The following is a 22243-nucleotide window of genomic DNA, read 5'->3' as shown; positions in this document are numbered from 1 at the left end:
TGAGCCTTCATGCAAAAATACTGCGCCCAAATGACTGTAAATTGAGAGAAAGACATCCTTTTGGATTTACTATGTACAACCTGAACAATAGTGCACCGCGAACTGGGAACCAATATAAATATCTTTCAAACCTAAACACATACCATATTTACTCAAACCTAATTCGCCCTCAATTCTAACGTGCACCTGATTTTGGCGACGGAAAAGAAAAATAGTAAAAGTTTCCTGCATGAGACAAGCACCGTTTACTACGCAAGAACTTCACTTGTTATCGGGCTAGGTGGATCTCGTCACCCTCTAGCTGCATGCTCCACAATAAACCACCCATGGGGGCCGCCCTTCCAAATTCAAGTCACGAAACCCGGGAAAAATATTTCCAGAAATGTTCAGCGAAAGGCTGTCACGGAAGGACAACCCCACTGTAGAAGGGGTGCACTGCACAGTACTGCATAGGTTCTCCTTGCTCTGTCTCCTTTCTCGCAGCTAAGTTCAGAAAAGCAGGGGCCTGCTATCTGGAAATGGACGTTTGCTGCCTGCTAGCGTCTATTTGTAACTCTCACCGGCCCAGGAAGCACTGGCAAGGCTCCGCAGAGCCTCGCCAGTGCCCGCTGGCTGGCACCTTGCTGGTGACACGCTGGCGCCCAAACCACGCACCAGGAGGATAAGTGCGTGCACATCCTCTTTCGTACGTGCATGCGTGTTTTGGAATTTTTTTATTATTTTATTTTGGCGTTGCTGCAGGTCGTGCAATCTTTGGTGCTTAGCTCGCAGAACTGCAATTATGGTTGCCTCGCTAAGTCGATAATGCACGATAAGCAACCGCTAGTGCTGTTTCCACTGGTACTTGATTGTAATGCGCGTGCGATCTTTGGGAATATTTTTCAGAAAAAAAGGTGCGCGTTAGAATTGCGTAAATACGGTATTCGAGGCATCCCATCAACAGCAACTTGACATTTGTGGTTTCTAAGGCACCAAAAACACATTGCACAAGTAAAACAACACAATAAGCTTACAGATCTCTAGTATGGCTATTGTTAGAAAACGCAGACATTGCTTCAGATCTCCACACAAAAGCAGACATAACTTGGTTCAAATATATCCAAAGTAAGTCCCCCTGTTCATTTACAACGTGTACGCCAGGCACGCTCTGGTTACTGAGCTTCTACACCGATCAGTACTTCCAACACTTGAGGCATGTCGCAAACTACAATGCCTAAAATTCTTGCTCACCATCGTTAATAATCAGGTAGCAACAGATTTTCCCACCTACGTGCAGTTCGACGCATCGTGTTGAACGTGCAACAAACATGCTAAGATCGTTGAAATTCCACATACAAAATCAAATGCTCTCCGGTTTTCTTTTTCTGCAAGCTATATCCGATTGGAACGCACTGCCACAAACTGTCACCGAAGCTGATGCGCAGGAATCTTTTCAGTCAGCTGCCAACGCCTGCTTGTCAGTAACAAAGGCAAGTTCCTTGTGCAACACCCCATCCAACGTTATCGCATCCCCTTGGGCAGATGCTGCGTGCACTCAACTTGCGCCCGTGTTCTACGAAACCAGCAAGTACTCCCCGAGGAGTGCTCGTTTGTTGTGATGCTAGGCACTACTTCTTTTCCTTCAGCCCAAAATTTTGTGTCTGCCCTGTTTGGCAATGCTTTTCGCTGTGACGCACGAGTAGTGCTGCGTAAATATGTGCCCACAGCACGTATGTGATAAACTAAATAAATAAACCGAGGCAGCGCTGCACCTGCTTGGCAGCCCTACCTGGCACATCAGCCAACAGCCCCCGAAGCTCCCCGGAAGAGCACGGCAATGCAAGAGCCCTCGTACCCTGTCCCCCTCACCCTGTCCCTCTCAGCACTGCGGGGGCAGCACGCATGGAAGCCTGCTCCAGGGCAAGCCATGACATTGGCCCCGCAAGAAAGACCCATGCACTGGTGCGGTTTCGCACCCCATTGTCCCTCCTTGTAACACCCAAGACAGACGAGACAGAACGAGTGGGAAAGCAGAGGCAAAAGTGTGAGGGAATGGGCGGTATGGCAGAACATCTGCTATGGCGGCAACACGCTGCGCGATGGCCGAGAGGCAACTGAAGATAGACAGAGCAGGAAAGGGGAGGTGCGGTGAGAGGCCCCCATGGCGACGTGCTACGAGACAATGCCAGAGTATATTGCGCACCTTAGTGCATTCGCTGATGCTGCGATCTCTTTGCAAGATGCAGCAAGTATGCGCCATCACCCAGAAGACTGCAGTTTGCATGCGCTGGAATTTTGCATTAGAAAGTATCGTTTTCACCAGCCTTTTTTTTTTTCATAAAAGATATACAGTTGGGGCCCAATTCTCTAAAACGATGGGCCGTTGTTTTAAAATGACGCAGTAGCGCCATGCAAACGCTTGTGTTTTTGTGCGGGGGCGCGCCGCTTTCAGGGGCGGAAAATGTGGGAACACCACGTTGAGGATCATTGTAAACAAGCCACGAAGTGACGCGCACAGCACCCCGTCGTTTTACAGGGATCCTCAACAACAGGGGTTCTCAGGCATGTTGGTCCGAGGGAACCCTGCTAAGTTTCGTTAAGTGCCAAGGAACCCCCCCCCCCCTCCCGCCGTTTTTCATTCCGTTCATGCCACATTAACGTTCAATAAATTCAAAAGCAAGCAAGGGTATCGTTTTTCCCCCGTAGACTTTACGCGAATGCGTACGCTAGCGGCACCTATCTCCAAACAGGAGAAATGCACATGGGGGTAATATAAGGCCGAGATTCAAGTGCAATAGTTTAACCACGTGGCCCATTTTCGGAGTCTGGCGGGCTACAAGCTGCTGGCGAGATTTATTGCGCAGCTCGCGCGTTTCTGTTATGCGCCGAGATGTGCTTACTGACACTCGGGCGTGAGTAATGGAGGTTCCTTAGATCGATCGCACCTCAAGTTCACCATATAAGACTTTGAGACTGCGGAACCAGGGAAAATTTATCAGTGGCTCGCGGAACCCTGAGGAGGGTCCTGCGGAACCCCTAGGTTCCGCGGAACCCACTTTGAGAAACCATGCTCAACAAGGTTTCCGCCTGTCTGCTGCCCCTCAAAGCGGCGCCCCAACCCGAGAACACATGCATTTTTACGGCCCTACTGTGACGTTTCAAAACGGCGGCCTGTCGTTTTAGAGAATTAGGCCCCCGAAACCCACTACAGCAACCTTGCTTCAATGCAATTTCCACTTCAGCGAAATTTCTGCTTCAACGAAATATTTTCAATTCCCCGACAAATAGCCATAGAAGTAAATGCAACAAAGTTCTCGCCACAACGAACCATTTGTCTGGCTTGGTTTTGCTTCAACAAAATTTCGGCTCGTTGGGGCTGGGTTTGAACATTTGTTTTACAATAAAATAAGCATAACACCAGGTACTTGCCACTTTTTATACATTCAGGACGCTTAGCTTCTTCACCAAAATCATGCGGCGCGCACCCACACCACCACCCAAAACAAAAACGGTGATGATGATGATGATGGTTGGTGCTTAATGGCGCAAGGCCAACAAGGGCAAAGAGCGCCAGAGAAGTTACTGAATTTTTGATGAGACCGTAAATACTAAAACATGTGAGTAAAAGTAAAAGTGGCGCAAAACAAAAGACAATGGAGATGGCTGGTGTATAGGACCAGGATGATTACACGTGATATGACAAGAGCTGCAGAAACTTTACCTCAGATAAAAACTTAAAAACACGGCTAGAAAACATTGGTTCGTCGGCTAAAAAGTATGATGGGTGCAGTGGAATGTGTTGTCTGTATAATTCAGGGAAATGTTTGTGTCGTGTTGTGTCAAGTGCCTTGCATGTGACTACTAGTATGTGGACGGCGGATAGGTCCCTTCCACACCTGCCACACATGGGTCGCGAAGGTCCAGTGAGCAGGTGGGAGTGCGTTGCATGTGTGTGGCCTATCCACAGCCTAGCCAGGGCGACTTCAGTGTATCTGTTGTGTGAGTCAGTTATGTAGCGTCCCAATTGTGGTTTTATTACGTGTAGTATGTTGTCTGTTTGTTGACTCCAGCATAGTTTCCATGTGTTACGAAGCTGTCGTCTGATGTGTGTGTTTAGGTCAGTGTACGGTACTGTTTTTATGTCAACTGTGGTCATGAGAGCAGCAGCACCAGCCATTTGATCGGCGGTCTCATTGCCAGGGATCCCACAGTGAACCAGGTACCTAGCATATAATTATTTGAAGATTTGAGGCATATGCAGTCATTATAACCTTTAAAAGGACATTGATTACATAGTTTTTAGACGACCTTCCTGATGACAGTGCCTCCACAATGCTTAGAGAATCTGTGTAAACGATGTACTTGGGAATTTTATGTGTGATGATGTGATTTGAAACGAATAAGATGCCATACGCTTCTGCTGCGTAAATACTGCTATGAAAATTCATTGTTTTAGTAACACTAAAATTAGGTCCGTGTGCTGCACAAGAGACAGTAGAAGCAGTTTTCGACGCGGCGCTGAAGATTTCTGCGCACTTGTACTTGTCCTGCAGGAAAAGGAAGTGCTGCAGAATTGCACTCCTGGGTACCCTATTTTTTTTCTAGTTGCGTGAATGACAGGTCGCATGATTAGGACGAAGATGCCATGGTGGAATGAAATTATGGATGGGTGTCTTGTGCGTGTCTGAAAAGGGGGACATTGAGTGCAGAAGCCTCCTCCCTCCCTCTCAGAGTTTAAAAAGAGTTGCAAGTTTGATGTATCGTTGATAGGATTAACAGGATGGTTGGTGAGAGACACGATCTTAGATGCATACAGCAAGTGAACATACTCCCGCTGATGCCCTAGGCACCATTTATCACACTCGACATACAGACTCTCGACAGGGCTAGTGCGGAAAGCGCCGCATGAGAGGCGAAGGCCAAGATGCAGCACTGGGTTGAGCCTTTTCAGTGCTGTTTTTGTCGCCGACCCATACACGACACTGCCATACACGACACTGCGGGACCAAGTCCGACTCGCAGTAGTGGGTCCCCGCCAAAACCAGACGCCGCTGTGCCCCCCGGTGAGCTGCGTCAGCATACCTCCCCAGGGGGAAAGAGGCGAACCTCTTTCGCGCCTCTGGGAAGGTGATGTTCTCTGTTACTTTCACATTGATTATATTCTTTTCTTGTAGGAATTTCTCACATTTGCGGGAGTACGCCGCGTGCAGACCCCCGCAGTTAACACAAGTGAAGGTGGTGGAGTTGCAATCAGGGTGTCGGAATGAAATGTTTTTCGTTTCGGTTTCTGTTTCGTTCTATAAATAAAAGTTCTGTTCCGTTTCAGCTCCGGAACGAAAAAAATAATGGTTCGTAACGGTTCATAACGGTTCGTGTTTGCGCGAAAAAAATTTTGATTTGTGAAATTGTTGAAAAGATTGAGAATTATGAAATTTCGTGAAAAAGGGTGAAGTCATGCCATATGTTATTGAGAAATATAATTTCTGAGGAACTCATACAGTTGTGACGTTATTGTTAAAAGTTTAAAATGGTCTGTCTCATGGAACACTGTAAAACTCCTGTTTTTAATCTTAAAAGAGATTGTAAGAGAATAGGTAGCAATGGATTAACATCAGTACCTTCAGCAACAACCCCCCCCCCCCTCCTGATATATATCCAGACGAAGGCATAACAGCACGAAAATTGGTGAATATTAATGGCGCATATCCACATTGAAAGCGTATTTTTCGAAAACCAATTAGAAATAATACTGCCCTGCTCAGAACTGTTGCTTCCGCTGCTTATGAAATGTTTTCCGCTGCACTCTCGCAGCAAGTGTAGCTGTGTTCGCATTGAGTGCGGCTGTAATCTGCTGTTCACGCTGGTAGTGGTGTACACACCAAAGGTTGTATTTTTTCCTGGTTGTTTTTATGTTTTCTTTTAGAATGTTAGTGTTTATTATACATGTATCACACCCCCTAAACAATGTAGGGCTAATGCAGGTACTTTATTAAACTAACCAAATAAATAAATAAGGCCGTGACGTCTGCATTGCAGCCAGATGACTGCGGCAATCCCGCATGGAGCTCAGCACTGCGCCTATCAGAACAAATGGAGAGAGTATGGGAGCAGGCAGCAAGCCTTCCGAAGGAGAGTATGTGCCAGAAAGACGAAAGACGATTTTATGCCAGAGAATCAACGCAATTTTTCGTCTCGCTGAATGGAAATTGAAATGATTCCTGAAATACCTGAAATTGCCTCAACCGAAAACCGAAACAAAATTTTTTCGGTTTCGCTCCTGAACGAAATAATTAATATTGTTACGTTTTCGTTTTCGTCCCAGCCAAAAATATCGTTTTTTTTTTGTTTTTCGTTTCCGGTTTTTGTTTCGTTCCGACACCATGGTTGCAATTATCTGTCGGGTGTTCCTGTGCGGCGCATTTGGCACAGGTCATTTTGCCGCGGCAAGAGTTGGTACCGTGCCCGAACCGCTGGCATTTGAAGCAGCGGCACGGTTGGTATGCAAGGTCGGACTGGACATCGTTGAAGCCTGCATTGACCGACTCAGAGAGCGCTGAGCAGTAAAATGTCAAGATCAAGTGTTTTGTGCAGATTTCGGTGTCATTTCGACGCATGGTTATCCTTCGCACTGCCGTCACGCCCTGGTCTCGAAGGCCCTCGAGCAGATCTGTCTCTGTTTCGTTCATAAGGTCAGGATCGGAGATGACGCCCTGGGAGCTGTGTGGGAAAACCGCGCTTCGGCTTTTAGTGGCGCCGAAGAAAAGAGACGCAAAACCCGGCATTCATCGCAGCAAGTGTCGTCGTGTTCTTTTCTCGAAGACAAAGCAAAAGTACCATTCGCGCTGCATGCTTGACGTACAGCTCCTCTCCATCGTCGTCTTCCTTGCGTGGCTCATTCTAACGACGTGCCGGTTCAGCACGATATTCAAATACAATTTACAACAAACTGTTCAGCACGCGGTGGGGCGTGATCTTTATGTCTGTCTCTACCATGCGGGTTTGTTTGAGGAGGTTGATAGATTGCTGCCTGTTGTTAAGTTCAATCAAGATTTCCCCTGTTTTAAGTTTCTTGGCTTTGTAGGATTTCCCGACAATGCCCTCAAGGAACTTGGAGGTGAGAAAAACAGACTGTGCAGTGACGGGCTTGACTGGTCAAGAGATTCCATTATTGGAAAGCGGGAGAAATTGTCAGGTTTTGGAAATGTCAACTCTGGCAAGGGAGGAAAGGAGACTTCGGTGAAGCCCCTTTTTTTAGGGACCAATCACGTTTTGTAAGGGGGGTTTGAATTATCCATATGGCATAGGATAAAGCAGGGAACGGGGTTACTTTCTTCGTCAGCCTTACCCTGATAGCTGAAGAGGTCCCGGAGCTCCCTGCCTGGTAAACAGACAGGGAGCCCATCCGGTGGAGCTTGACCTGGGCTCCGACGGCCATCGTTTGTGGTTTCTTACCCTTCACCTCTAAACACATCACCACGGTAGGTCACAGCTTATGTTGGGGTGCTCGGGGTCCGCAGTGTCGCCAATACCGTCGCCAAGTTTACTCAAGGTGCCCGGTGCGGGGCCAAAACAAAAACAAACTTATAGGTGGATGCCATTGTTTGCTGGTGGTAATGATGTGGCTGGCCGTCTTTACGTAGAGCGCAGGCCTGGTTCGCCAAGCCGGAGCTACAGCCAATCCGTATCCAGTTGAAATCGTGCAAATGTGCTCTGCTGCTGGCGTGGCGCTGTCTTGTATGCATTGTTAACACCAGTCCTTGCAGTTTTCCTTCTAAAATTCTTCAAAGTCAAAAGCAAAAATAATGTTTCCATGTTTAGTCTTGAACCTGTGTCATGCTATCTTAGTCGCGAGTGCGCGATCGCATTAAATGCAAGCGCGTGTGGCTTGCCCGCCAAAGTCAGTTGCTGCTGCGCCCAGTCAGAGGATAAGATAATAGCACCACTCCTCCCACAAGTGGGATGGGGGCTTCTGACGGCCTAGCAGCTATCTGCAAGTAATCAGCTCATGGGACAAGGCTTGTTGTACAGCAATACATTTCGCGCCTGCATTTCGTCCCCTCCCCCCCCCGTAACGTGCTCTATGCGTGCAGGTAAAAAACAGATGACCATTGCTATGTGTGTTATCCAAATAAACACTACGTTATTGCACGTCCCTCCTTTTTCTGAACATCGCATTATGATGCCTATGATGCGGAAATATACGGGGTTATCTCTTCTGTGGGTTATTTCTTCGAACACACCCTTCCGTGGTGTGTTCGGGCAGATTTCGCCTCAACAAGAATTTCTGCTTCAACGAAATTTTTCACACGTCCCGTCAATTTTGTTGCATCGGGATTCAACTGTGGGTTGTATTCACTCGCATGGTGCGCATGCCGGCAACCACAGTGTCATTTGGGCAACGAGGACGCGCCGGCTCGGGCACGGTGGCGCACACATGAGGCCGTCCCAGCAATGTCAAGAACCGTTTCGCGCAGCACCCTGTGCGGCCTACCTGTCACCAGACACGAGCAAAGCGATTGCCAGATGCCGCGTTTTGGTATCGGCCAATGCTTTTGCTTCAGCTGTTCAGCCACGCGCCAACAGATGTCGCTAGTTGCCCAGCTAACAATGCACTCACTGCTACACCCCTGCTCCATCTCAACCGGTGTGTGTGTGGCATCGCTCACCTTTTGCACCGGATGACCCTGCTGTGGGCAAGGTGCGGCTGTGCCCATGTCGGTACCAGCAGAGGCACTTCGTGTGTCGTGCTGCCTTTTGCGAACACGGCTCCATTCCCTGGCGGTGATGCGGAGTCCTCAAAGGCGATCGCAGGATCACCACACAATGCCACTCCGACTATTCACGTCTCTTGTTGCCACCACCAAGAATCGGGTGGTATCGGTGCAGATAAGACACGCCGGGGCCTGTTCTTTTTTATTTTTTTCCCCTCCAAGATGCGGTCACATGCACAAGCATGGTGGAAACGGTCATGGCGGTTTAGTGTTGCCTAGAGAAGAAATCAGCCACTAAACTTTCATGTGAACCCCAACTGTATGCAAAGCTAGAGGTGGGCCAAAGACACAAGGACCAATAGCAACCAACGTTTCAGGGCACTGCAAAATAATGCACGTAGGCACCGAACCTCGGTCTTCATGCCCTTCCCACCCCTTGTCCACTCCTGGTACTTCAGGCAGAAACAGTTCGCAAAGCATCTGAACGCTGACATCTGGCTACCGCATGCCACCATAATCACAAGGGTGGCAAAGGCAGACCACCCATTCACGCTGGCAAAATCATGCCAGTGAACACCACCATCCCATGGCTCAGACTGTGAGGGCCACGGAGAATATTTGGCCATCCCTAGGGTACGCCGCTGTGCTGCTGTCTGCTCAAGATTGAGGACTTTTTTTTTTTCTTTTTTGCTTTGAGAGAACCCACGTGCGGAACGAGATTTGCCACTCCCTTTTGAGTGCGGACAATACATTACCGACGAGGGCGAAGTTCTCGAGGAGGAGGGGCCGGTGGGCGTGGAACCAGGCGGTGGCCAGGCGGTGGTTCTTGTTGCGGCCAGCCACAAAGTTGCCAAAGTAGATGGCCAGCCCCGCCAGCATCAGCAGCTCCAGGTAGAAGCTCTCCCAGTTGCTACGCAGGTGCAGCGGAACCTGCGCCACCCGGTGTGGAGAGGGACGCTTCATGACCTGCCCCCCCTCAGGGCCACAAACGAATAAAGAGCACTGGAGGTCTTTGCTCTACAGAGCACACACAGGTGCACATGGTCTTCTTCAACACAGAGCGTAAGGGAACAGAGCTTAGGGGCAAAGCCCCTCTTTCAACCGGTGTGAGAGGCCTGCCCTGGCCTGTGCAGGACCAGCTCATGAAGAGCACTCACACATGGGACACTCTCGGGTGGCAGTTGACCTTTACTTTGAGGAAGTGCACGAAATCTTGCGAGGAAGCAAACAACAGCTACCCACGCATGCTTTGCTGTCATGCACCGATATTCGGCAGGGGTGGCCTCGCATTGGTCTCCCCTACCCCCCCTGGCAGTTCCACCATGCGTCTGCCACGCAAAAGCTCTGCCAGTGAACAGCTGGTCACTAGTCGAAGGGGGGAACACCGACCCCCATAAGCACAGCGATGGGACAGCCACGACCGAGCTTGCCACCGACCTAGTCTCTGAGCAACAGCTTCATGCGTGTACAGCACCCCTACCTGCTCAGTTGCCAAGCGCAAGAGTCTTTCCACTTTGCCCCGAGTACCCAGCCCCTCACACAAGTCCTTGTCAGACGGCAATGTGGTGAGCACACTTTGGGACTGCTTGCTCTCACTAGCAAGACCTTTGCGCACCGCACTCTAGCCCACACAGCTGACTACACCTTTTAGCAGACAGCAACTCACAAGTGGAAAAATCTATTTGCTTATGCCCTCGCTAAATCCAATCAACTAAAATGAAAACAGCAACTAATGCATTACTTTGGAAGCTCACATTTCAATTTATCCCATTGTCTGTGTTTGTGTTTACATCTGCCTTGTGTTCGCAGCACAACACCCCCTGATCTTTGCATCGTGGGAAGAAAAAAAAAAAGACAGCCCCCCACTTGTGCGTAAGCCGTGAGAAATGCCAATGTGTAATCTTGTTCGTACACCAGTGCCAGAACTAACCGGTGGTGTGTGTGGCAACAGTAAGTGCCCCTGAGTGTCGTTTTCAACTCCATGTTGTGTGGGCCACCCTTATGGTGGGCTTCGCCAATTGTGGGGGGGGGGCAGCCAGCGGCCAGGGCCCGTTTGCCCGAACGCGATAAGTATAGGAATAAGTTCTCAACTGCAACTTCAGCGCTGTTTAGGTAATAAGTCGTGTGCCCGAAACTGATACAGTCGAGTCCCGCTACAACGAAATTGACGGGACGTGCGAAAAGTTTCGTTGAAGCGAAAATTTGTTGAGGCGAAATCTGCCCAGAAACAACACGGAAAGGCCAGAAAAATAGCCCCGTATGTTTCCGCATCATTGGCAGCATAATACAATGTTTAGAAAAAGGAGTGTCGCGCAATAACGTCATGTTTATTCCGGTAACAAACATACCAATGGATACCTGTTTTTTCACTGCACGCAAAGAAGGTGTTACGGAGGGGGGTGAAGAAATGTAGGCGCAAAACGTATTGCTGTACAACAAGGCGTGTCCACCGAGCTGATTACTTGCAGATAGCTGCTAGGCCATCGGAAGCCCCCCTCTCGCTTGTGGCAGGATCAGTGCCGTTATCTTATCCTCTGACAGGGCACGGCAGCTACTGACCTTGGCAGGCAAGGCGCGCGCGCTTGCATTTAACATGACCGCGCGCTCGCGACTAAGATAGGATGACTTGGCTTCAAGACCAAACACGCAAACATGATTTTTGCTCTTGGCTATGAAGAATGGTAGAAGAAAAACGGCAAGGACAGCTGCTCACAACGCATACATGACGGCGCCGCGCCAGCAGCGGATCACATTCGTGCGATTTCAACTGGATACAGATTGGCTGCAGAGGCTGTAGCTCCGGCTTGGCGAACCGGGCCTGCGCCTCATGTAAAGACGGCCAGCCACATCGTTATCACCATCAAACAATGGCGTCCTCCTATGAGTTGTTTTTTGTTTGTTTTGGGTGGCGGTGTGGGCGCACCGCGCATGTTTTCGGTGAAACTAAGCGTCCTGAATGTATGAAAAGTTACACATAGCTGGCGCTATGGTTCTTTTATTGCAAAATAATTGTTCAAACCCTGCCCAAATCATCGAAAATTTCGTTGAAGCGAAAGCAAGCCTGTCAAATGGTTTGTTGTGGCGAGGACTTTGTTGCATTGACTTCTATGGCTAGCTGACGGGGAATTGGAAATATTTCGTTGAAGTGGAAATTTCGTTGAAGCGGAGTTCGTTGTAGCGGGGTTCGACTGTACAAACGCTCGGTTAAGGTAGCGTTTCCGTCGGGTTTTCTGGCAATCGGCCTATTTGCCGTGGCTGACTTCGACTAATTGGCGTCTTATTCATAAGCGGGAACTTAATCGGGAACTTATGCGTACGGGCAAACGGGTCCTGGTTACGTGGGTCCCCAATACCACGCGACTTGCAAACAAGGACGCCAGAGGTCTCCGACCTCAGCACCCTCTCTACTGGAGGAAGCCCCCTGTCGACTGAGTCGCGGTCAGACGGTGCTGACCCTGTCCGCGGACAGCCGGCTGGGCAGCTCAGCCGCAATCGGTCGTGTCAGGAGTCCCTGCTCTCATGGCCACAATGACTGAGAGCCCAGTTGGCTCCACGGGGACTCTGCTCTGAGATTCCGTCCGGTCCGGTTGACAGGAAACGGCTCTTTCTGCGGCCGCGAGGGCACATATCGGAGTCCAGGTCCCTGCAGCTTGGGCGAGCACCCGCGAGCGATGGCCGTGCTGTCTGGCGTGTACCCTGCACTTGCCAGGCAACAGGGCCTCAAACTCCAACTGCCAGCGTCTGCCTAGCACGCGTGAGTGTTTGGAATCCACTGGGGCTAGTGTACAGCTGGTAGTGCCCTCTCTAGCAAAGCTAGCCAAGGTCCTCTGTTATCCCGTACTGTGGCCGCCAATGTGAGATTGCACAGCCATCGCGTGTGCCTTCAGCTGCCCTTGACAAAGACACATGGCTCCTGCTAGAGCACTGCACGGGCCCGGGCTGGCCCGAAAGCCCGGGCCCGACCGGGACCGTGGGCTGGGCCAGGCCGGGCCAGGGCTCAATGCCGCAGGCCCAGGCCGGGCTCGGGCTTGAATTCATAGGCCTGGCCGTTAATAATTCCGACGTGAAGTGTCGGAAAGAGCATTAAAATGAATATTCTGAGTTTTTTTTTATGCGCTTCTTGCCGTTATGTGTACACATTGTTTTAAAAACGTGTTTTGCCAGGTCTGATAGTCACTATACTGTAATTTTAATGACATTTCATGTACTGCATCAAGATATTATATTTTGGTGTATAACCTACCAAAGATACGATAACAAGGAATGCCCTAGCGGAGAAGGAATTAATTCAGACTACCTGGAGGTGTGCACCTATGTCTATGTGCAAGTGTATTTTAGATGTCGCACCAATCAAAACGCGGCTGCCGTGGCTGGGAATCAAACTCGCATGCCAGAGAAACTTCAGTGCTTAACAACCACTGCAGGTAAAATATTTTAACGCACGTACAAACTCAGGGATTGAAATGCGGAGCAAACAAATTCAGCAATACCAACTTGTGGCCGAGACAAGCACGTGAAGGTGCCAAGAGTCTGGTCACCAAGGGTGGTGGTGTCTCTCATGTAAGAATACGAGCTATTATCACGCCGATGTGGCGTGAGCTGCAGACGGTGCAAGCTAAAGTACATGCACTTCTAAACCCTTATTTTTTGCGTTTCAGTTCATGACGTGCTTGTACAGACTAGAAGCTCCTTCTGTTAGCCCGCTACAAAGACACTCAACCAAATATAATAAACAAATTTCCTTCAGCGTCTAAGACTGGGCCTGGTCACCCACGCGGGACCTCCCTAGGCTCGAAAATAAATGACCGGGCCCGGGGCGCGCCTTGGCTTGAGACGATGGTCCCGGGCTAGGTGTTACGGGCCCGGGTAGGACCCGGGCTTTGCAAAGGGGGCTCGGGCCTTAAAATCAGGCCCGTGCAGTGCTCCAGCTCCTGCCCTGATATGTGGCAGCTCATGGTACCCTGCTGCGACATGCCATGCACGGCCTCCACTGCAAAAGGGCCCCCCTGGAGGAAAAGAGGGCCCCCTCCTCACCTTGGCGATGGTGAGATGCGGCTTGTCCCCGCCCTGTGGCCGGCTGGGAGGCCGCTCGTGGTCCAGCCCCTCAAACTCCTCCTCGTCCTGGAAGTGGTCAAACTCCTCCTGCACGCACAAGGGCCACACGGTCAACCGTGCATGCGCACAGTCCCATAGTGTGGCACTCTGGGCACTCACACGGTGACAACAGTGCAGAGGAGGGCAGTGGCTACAAAAAGAGGAATCGGCACTGTTTGCGCTGCCTCTTTTCTTGCTCCTGGTCTCACTTGGTCCTGTAGTCGCCATGCACCTACCTCACCATTCCTACACTCGCATGAATTTGCCGGCAATAATTCGGGGAGCAGCGGGGAGTGCCAGCAATGCAGTCATTGCCGATAAATGCAGGCAAGCGTCAACTGCCTTGTGGCTGGCACCCACAATTCCACCACACCACGCACCAAGGGGCCATGTTTCAGCCCAATCTGTCCATGGGTAAAATCTTGCATACCAAATTTTTTCCCAACTTTTCATCCGCTTTGTACTGGTGGTGCTGACTGAGCGACCTGGATTGTGCCTGGATCACGAGCACAAAATACAAAAAAATCCTGCCACGTGAACGCAATAATAACAGAAAAAAACTATCACTCTGAGACTGAAACTTGGAATGCAGGAAAAGAGGCAACAAAGGCCCCATGCATTCTGCAACCACGTGGAAGACCTTCCTGTGATGCCCCTATTCTTTCTTTCCTTTCTTTCTTGTGACCTTTCTTGTGATGCTTACTGATTACCCTGCACCACGGCCAGCCAGCCTGGATAAAAAAACCCTAGCGCTTGCCCCCTGCATGCACGTCAAAGCTGGAAATGACCCTGCGGCACGGCAAAGGCGACTGGCAGGCATTCCAGCGGATCTAGTCCAGCACCGTTGCAGCAAAAATGCAAAGGTACCTCCTTCTAGCTCAGCCTGCTCACTGGAGTGCTTCTGCAGGCTCTACACGCTGCCAGCATGCCATACACCCAGGTGCAAACCAAGTGGGACGGTTGCAGCTTCTGACAAGACTCAACAGTTCCGCAGAGGCTTGCAGCTTCAGAGAGCACGGACAAGCTCCCAAACAGCCCTTCCTGGTTTGCCCCCGAGGAAGTTTTCCCCCATGGGCTTTTCTGCCAGGTGCTGTTCCATGCAGTACATGAAGGGAGGGCTGGAGGCCCTGTCAGCCCTGTGCTGGCCCACAGTGACGGCCACTTTGCATCCCTAGCTGACCCAGTGCCTGCCCAGTGCAGCAGAGCAACGTGTGCTTGCAGCCACTGCTGTCCTCAGCAGAGAAGCTCAGAGACGTACCTCCACGCGCGCCTCTTCCTCGTCATCCGCAGGCTGGGGTGCCTCAGCCCGCTGGGAGGACGAGGGGGCGGGGGAGGAGGAGGAGGGGGACGGGGCGGGCGCCTCCTCCTCGTCAAACTCCTCAAACTCGGCAAACTCGTTGTCTTCCTCGGCCACACGGCCACCGGCTGCTCCAGCCACCAGCAGCACCAGGACCACCAGCACCGCCGCCTTCATCTCCACTCTCTGCGCCACCAGTGACCAGCACCTGCAGGACCACCGTCTGAGCCGCTTCCCAACTCCTCCAACATCACATCCCTGCCCAAGAAACCTTCCAGCCACACCCACTGCCACCTTCTTCTGTAATGCGCATCGCTTTTCAGTGCGTGGCCTCTCCCCTGGTCCATGGTACCTCAGTGTACAGCTGCCACTCTAAAAGGCCACCGACCAGCACAGTCCAAGCGCGAGGCCACTGTCATTGTGCACCTGCACTGCCCACGTCCACAGTGCCACGCAACACGGTCATGCCGACAGTGAATGTAGCATGCGGGGTGCCATGGCAATGACTTCGGCTAACGATAATGCAGGCACAACTCCCACTGAACCTCCAACCATCCAGTTTTTTTCTTTCTCCCTGCATGCATGTGCTCTGGCATTCCGGTGGCAGGTGTCATTCCTTCCCTTGGTTTTGTGAAGCTGGACAAAAGACGGCAAACAAATGCTAGAAGTGCCAGACCCACTAAAGTGCAGTCGGCTGGCACTCGAGCGCTCCCAGACGGCCATGTGAATGTTGTTTGGGTATCTTTTCCTTTCTGTTTTTTGCACAGGGCTGCTACATCCAAGCAACACAAGGCGACAAAACAGAGAGCAGCGAACACAACAACGCCACCAGACCGTCTGTTCACATCCTTTTGCCTTGCCAGTTTCCTTCCCACGACAGCCTGTTTCTATTTCTTTTCCCCTTCAGTTTTCATTTGCGCAGAGAAACTGCACTATTGCGCTTTCTCTACGCTGCCTCCCCCTGGAAGAAGCGGCCACCTGCTCTTGGCGCTCCCTTTCATTTGCCCCGGCAAGGGACCCCTCAGCATGCAGGTGAGCCCTACAGACTGTTCTTAGTGGCACAACACTGGGGAAGCCCTCTGGAGAAATGCTGGTGCCTCTTCGAGCACCGTGACATGAGCTTGACGGGACCAATCAAAAACCAAGCTCAGGTGTGATGTCAATTTCGGCCCATGTCACATCATCATCACCATCATCAGCCTACTTAGGTGCACCGCAGGACAACCCTCCAACCACTCCTCTCCTGCGTTGCCAGAGTCCCTTCTTTGCCCCTCGATTTCCTCATTTTGTCCCTCCATCGAGTTATTGGCCTTCCCCTTCTTCTCGACCTGTCTGTCAGTATCCACTCCGCTGCTGCCAGTTGTCATTTCTTTTCACTACAAGGCCTTTCCCAAGTCAATTTCTGTTTTTTTTATTTAAACTATGATATCATCTACTTGAGTATGCTCCCTGATCCAGGAAGCTCGTTTTCTGTCCCTAAGTGCTACTCCAATCATTATCTGTTCCACGGCCCATTAGCTGACATAGGTTTTCTTTCTAGTGGTTTAGAAATGCCACCACCGGCAGGATGCATTGGTTGTAGATTCTCCTTTTGAGTGACAGAGGTGGCCTTCTTTTCGTTATTTGGGAGCGCTTGCCAAAAGCGCTTCCGCCCACACCCACTCTGCGCCCAATTTCTCTCTCGTGACTGGGTGGGCTCAGCTCTGGATACACTTGTTCCCGTGTTTCGTTACACAGCCTGGAGAGGGCGGGCGCTTTCGGCCTCTTTATTCATTATCACATGTATCTCTAGTCCCACAGCTTTGCTCTCTGATTGTAGTTCCCGAAGTCTTTTTTTGCAGGTGTTCACTGTGGGGCACACTCCGAGTCCCTCCTCCACTCGGTACAGGATGGAGGGGGATTCCGCAATGCTTATGCGTGGGGAAATCGATTTCAAGGATTCCCTCCACCGGAGGCTCAAGCAGAGGGAGGACTCAGAATGCCAAGGTATGTCTGCAAATCTCACATGGCTCAAGTATTCCCCATTTATACGTAATCTTATCTTTTCCCAGTCAAGCTTCCTGAATATCCCCTCCTGGCATGCTGCGATGTTATCTCCCTGTCTGATGCCCTTTTGAATGGGAATTTGTGGCTTTGCTTGTGAAGAATTATGCTGCCCGTATATCCTCAATATATGTCGTCTAGAAGTCTTATGCAAGTTTCCTCTATTCCCTGGTTGCTTAATGCTTTCAGCACTGCTGTAGTGTGTATGCTTTTTCATAGTCTTTAATGCCATGTGTACTCTGCAGATTTTTCTCTTACTTGAATGATCACATGAATGTGTTCTGTTGTTGAGTATCCTTTGAACGCACACACACCCCTCGGGGTTGTTGGGAATGCAGCCACTTATGCAGTTAACTATTACTTTGGTAAACAAGTGAGAGTAAGCTGATGGGCGAGTAATTCTTAAAGGAGGACTGACACAAAATTTCAAAGCTGAGATAACTATGTAGAACGCTGCCTTTTTATCAGGAGATATCTCCCAGCAAGTTTCAACAGCAACCGTTCAGCGAAACATACTTAAAATCCATTTTAATCTTCGCCCACACGAGAAAGCCCAGAGCGGACCAACATGACATCATCTACTACTTGCCCAAACTGCCGACGTCGGGGCTCCCGTGATGAAGCCGACGCGCTCGCTGTAGTTGGCGCGCGTGCTCGGGCATGTGTACAGGTCATGGTTTTGGGACTGATGTCATGCTGCCCGGGCCAGTGGGGACGGCGAAGACCTCGGCCGGTCTGGGCGCGCGCGTGCGCTCGCTCGCGCACACTTCCAGAGCGGCAGCGATACGGCAAGAATGGTAACGTGACGTGATACCTCCTCACATGGCAGCCACTCGGCGTTTGTTTTGTCGAAACCGAAAGTGACACGAATAAACGACGCCGTAAATTAATGTTTACGCTGCGCTCGACCGTCTAATCTGTCGTTCCATGATTAGTGGGCTGGTAGGCACAAATAGCAGCGAAAAAAACGTAACACCAAAATTTCGTGTCAGTACTCCTTTAATGTCTACGTTACTTCCTTTTTGTGAATCAGAATTATGTTGGCGTTCTTCCAGGCTATGGGCACTGTTAATGTCTTTAAGCATTCCTAAAATTGTGAAAAAGCAAGCTTTTCCAGTACAATATGTTCTCCCTCTTTTAGACGATCTGCCTTCATACCATCGTCACCTGAACCTTTTCCTCTTTCATCCCCTTCAGAGCCCTTTCAACTTCATCTCAGGTTATTAGTGGGACTTTGCGAGCTAAGCTTGTATACTCAATGCGTGCTCCTCGTCTACTGTCACTGGCGCATAGCCTGGTGTAGAATTGCTCTGCTGCTATTACTATCTCGTGCATGCTGTGCCTCACGTAACCCTGCTCGTCTCTGCGTGCATACATTGTCTGCCGATATCTAGCCTTCTCTTAGTCGCCTTAAAGGGACCATGAAGACAAAATACCAAATTGGTTCATTAGAAAGCCTGCTTTGTCCTGATAAAAATGATACCAATTTCATCGCAAACTTAGAAAAAATAGCGGAGATATTAAACAAAACGTGTGGAGCTGTGGCGACTCGCTTGCCAGTTTCCGGCAACTTTTCTATGGCGTCAAAGAATCTTGTTTGGGCGATTGACGGCGGCCGAACTAATCAATCGCCAGGACACATGACTGGACGATTGTAGTGAGGCCGCTAGTTCCGTTTGATCGAATCAATTGAATGCTAACGTGCACCTAACCCACTGAAAATTCTGTTTTTAGTGCTGGCCCATACGACGACAGTCGTGCGAATAGCACATCGCGGTGGCGCGAAATTTGAAAGTTCTTAAGTATTTCTTGCGTTTTTATCAGTTGAAAAACGTCTTTCGTAGCCAGAATGGAGCTGAGTGGGGTGCTGAAGCCTAACTATTTAAAGTTAAACAAAGTTGTGTTTTCTCTTCAGGGACCATTTAATAGCGCTTCCTGCTGTTTCAAGGGTTTCCTCAATCCCTGGCATATTGCACACACGGATGTTGTTAGTTGTACATCTGCTAATCAATTTATAGAGGTCTGCTTTTTCTAGTTTATTATTTACATGCTGTTTTATGGTTTCTTATTTACTTGTTCCCCTTCTCTCGAAGCACGTTTATCTGCTCTGTTCCGTGAGTGACGGGGGTGTCTTTCATCCTCATTTCGGTGACTTCTTGTCGCAAGCATAGTTGCGTGCACTGCTCGTTTAACAAACGAGGAGACCCCGGGGCAAAGTGCCGCGAGCCCCGTTGCAGGCGGAGCTTAGTTTGGCCACCCAGGCTGTGGGTACTGCACACTTGCAGTGCACAAAGTGTGCGTGGGTTGTGTCCCAATTCCTCACTCGTCCCTACAGTAGCACGAGCCGCAGACCTGAGGGAAAGGCAGAGGACCCGGCTGTTTACCGACACACTATTGCAGGATGCTTAGGTGTGCACTCTAATAGTCCGTTCTAGGACTACTATGCACTGAGAACCACCACCATGCACAGCTGTGTTGGGGCATAAAAAGAAGAAGACACACACAATCCTTGTGTGGGCCGGACCACTTCATATTCCGCTCGTGACACTAGTCTTACTTGTAAGTGCCGTTCCTGTTCCGATATTTCCCAAAGGGCTTCATCTGCGCAACGCACAGATATTCGTGCATAACTGCCTCACGGGTACACAACCAGTGTGCAGGCTAACCCTTGTGCACACCTGCTTTTTTTTCATCGTGGCTTCCACTCACAGAGGCGCTCTTCCCGAGCGGCATTTGGTGACCAGCCTCGGCCAACTGTTGCCGCCCCAGCCTGGCCCGGGCAGGGCATGCGCAGGTGAGCAAAGGGCTGCAGCCAAAGGAGCTTTAGACGGGACCTGTGCCTCTGCTCTTCGATTACAGGACGCATGGGAAGGAGGATAAGGACATCTTTGCACTTTGAACACAAAGTGTAGCGAAACATGTGGTCTCCTTAATTTCGATACCAGAACCTCAGATCATCTGCGATGCCCGGGAGAAGGAAAAACAGCGTACGCTCTTCTGCAAACCACTGCAGTGACGTTGTGCTGGACTGCAATGCCTCCAGAAAATTTTTCCAAGCTCTGCCCATCCGTGGTATCAAATTCTCCACACAGATCTAGCAAACAAATTTGGACTCCCTCGGAGGTGCCCATACGGCTGAATGCTTTTATGAACTCGAACTAAGGAAATAGATGCACCCCATTCCCAATTTAATGAAGCATTTTGAGACTGTGAAGTGTGGCTTGTTGTTGATGGATGAGGACGTCCTCTTCCCATCTCTTGTCTCGTCCTGTGTCTGCCTCATGTTTAGCCTACAAGAATGCATTTTGAGAAGCACACAAATTTTAAAAAGGCCCAATTTCGGAAGTATTTCATCAGAACGCCACAAAGATTATTTTGCCAAGCCAGAAAAAAAAAAAAAAAAAAAAAAAACGACGCATATAGTTTCGTTTTAATGGAGCTCCTTGAGATGAGCTCATCAATTCCGTTTTTTTTTCCAACCAGTGATACTGCTAGAACTGCTGAAGCTCCTGTGCCCACTGCAGGCCAGGTGATGGACGCTATTGACTTGCTTAGGTGCTGTGCTGGGGCTCGCAAAGGAGCGTTGAATGCACTTCTGTGCTTCAAAATGTCTGTTCTCCCAGTGCTAACGAATCCCATGCAGGCAAAAATCACAGGTTTTTTTTGCTAGGGAATAAATTTGTTTCCCCCGAACACCCAGTGTTTTATTGATATTATTTTTACCATGCATTTTTAGCACATGGCTAAATTATCGGATGGCAAGTGCCACGGCTGCCGCAATTACGATGTCACGGTAGCTGCTGGATGCACACCGTATCAATGAAATTTAATGCTTGTAAAATGACAGTCCCAATATTACGAAGTTCTCGATTTAACCAGTGTGTCGAACCGAAAAAAATACCGGTTCGGTTACGGTTCGGGTTCAGGCGAAATCATTTCGTTCCGGTTCAGTTCTGCTTCGACAAAATCATGTACCGAACCGGTTCGCGAACCGGTTCAGGAGCTTGAACCGGTTCGCGAACTGGTTCGATGAGTTGAATTATGACTGAAATTTAAAAAAAAACATTTATTAGTTTAAAACGACAGTCAAATCAAAATACAAACAAAAATTCAAAATGCTGTTGTTCCCCAAGGTCAGTGGCGCAATTGCAAAGCAAAGTTTAAGCAATTACAAGGTATTAGAAAAACAGATGAAGTGGCGACAATTTACCCCCTACTTTCCCGCCCAGACTTTATGTTGTCCTAGCGACTATTCATAAAGCCACCATGAAGAGGTATGACGGTGGGATATATTTTCTGCCCTTTCCTGTTTTGTTGAAATCGCAATAGTCGCTATGGAATCGCCCATCACGATAACCTTGAAGCCTTAAATTTAGGCCTGCATAAACCATTGGCGTACATTTTTTATATTTGTAACAAAACTGTAAAATCATACCACAGGCACATAAATACTAACAATGAATTAGATTATTTGGTCACCCTGAATGATTTGTTAGCTGTCACCTTACCGAATGAGTTATCCACACTTTTATTAAAAGTAAGCTTCAGTTAACGCTCTGTCACTGCATTATTGCTCTGACCACTGCAATTCCTTTTGCGGTAGCTATACCGGATGAGTGCATTACAACCAGTATGTCATCGTACCGCCCGACCCCCTGCCATCGTTCCGTGTGCTACATTGCGGAATCTTATAAGAGATTATGCTGTTACAAAATGAAAGGGAAATTTGACTCGCGGAGCATATGAGACGGGACTTTTTTTGGCTAGACGCTCTTTAATTCGTCCACAGCAGTACTCCCCTCCGGAGCGAGTAGCAGTAGAAGTAATGTAGCGAGTTGGGCCATCAGTACAAGTGCACCTTCGAAAAAAAGCAAATCTTAGAGACAAAACTGCATCAGCAGCACGGCTTAGCCACTGGGCATCTTCTGCGGTCACACTTGTCAAGTATTAACAATTTGCAGGTGTCGGACCTTTTAAACAAATTATGAAATGCAAAAAATTTGCACAGATCGGGTGTGTTCTTTCGCTGTTGCACAATGGAGCACTCCTGCAGCCTGATTGCTCCAATAAAGTCGCAGCTAGGGAAGGGCAAAGTCATTTTTTATCCCCTGCAAGCTGC

At 49.5% G+C, this 22243-nt stretch overlaps 1 protein-coding gene across 2 annotated transcripts in view; it reads right to left on the bottom strand.

The window, feature by feature from the left end:
- The window catches only part of LOC144168694 (PAT complex subunit CCDC47-like), a 55535-nt gene that overhangs the window by 29429 nt on the left and 3863 nt on the right, over positions 1-22243 (bottom strand). For both annotated transcript variants that reach the window (XM_077697632.1, XM_077697633.1), the window contains exons 2-4: positions 15043-15289; positions 13725-13832; positions 9446-9620 (exon numbers count right to left, since the gene is read on the bottom strand). In XM_077697632.1, the coding sequence (XP_077553758.1) occupies positions 9446-9620; positions 13725-13832; positions 15043-15258 (499 nt within the window). In that variant the 5' untranslated portion in view covers positions 15259-15289. The remainder of the gene's footprint in view (positions 1-9445; positions 9621-13724; positions 13833-15042; positions 15290-22243) is intronic.

The sequence above is a fragment of the Haemaphysalis longicornis genome, unplaced genomic scaffold, assembly GCF_048455015.1.
Source record: "Haemaphysalis longicornis isolate Haplotype H1 unplaced genomic scaffold, Haemaphysalis longicornis Haplotype H1 scaffold_2, whole genome shotgun sequence".
In the NCBI taxonomy this organism is placed as follows: domain Eukaryota; kingdom Metazoa; phylum Arthropoda; class Arachnida; order Ixodida; family Ixodidae; genus Haemaphysalis; species Haemaphysalis longicornis.
This window is presented reverse-complemented; position numbering and strand designations above follow the sequence as displayed.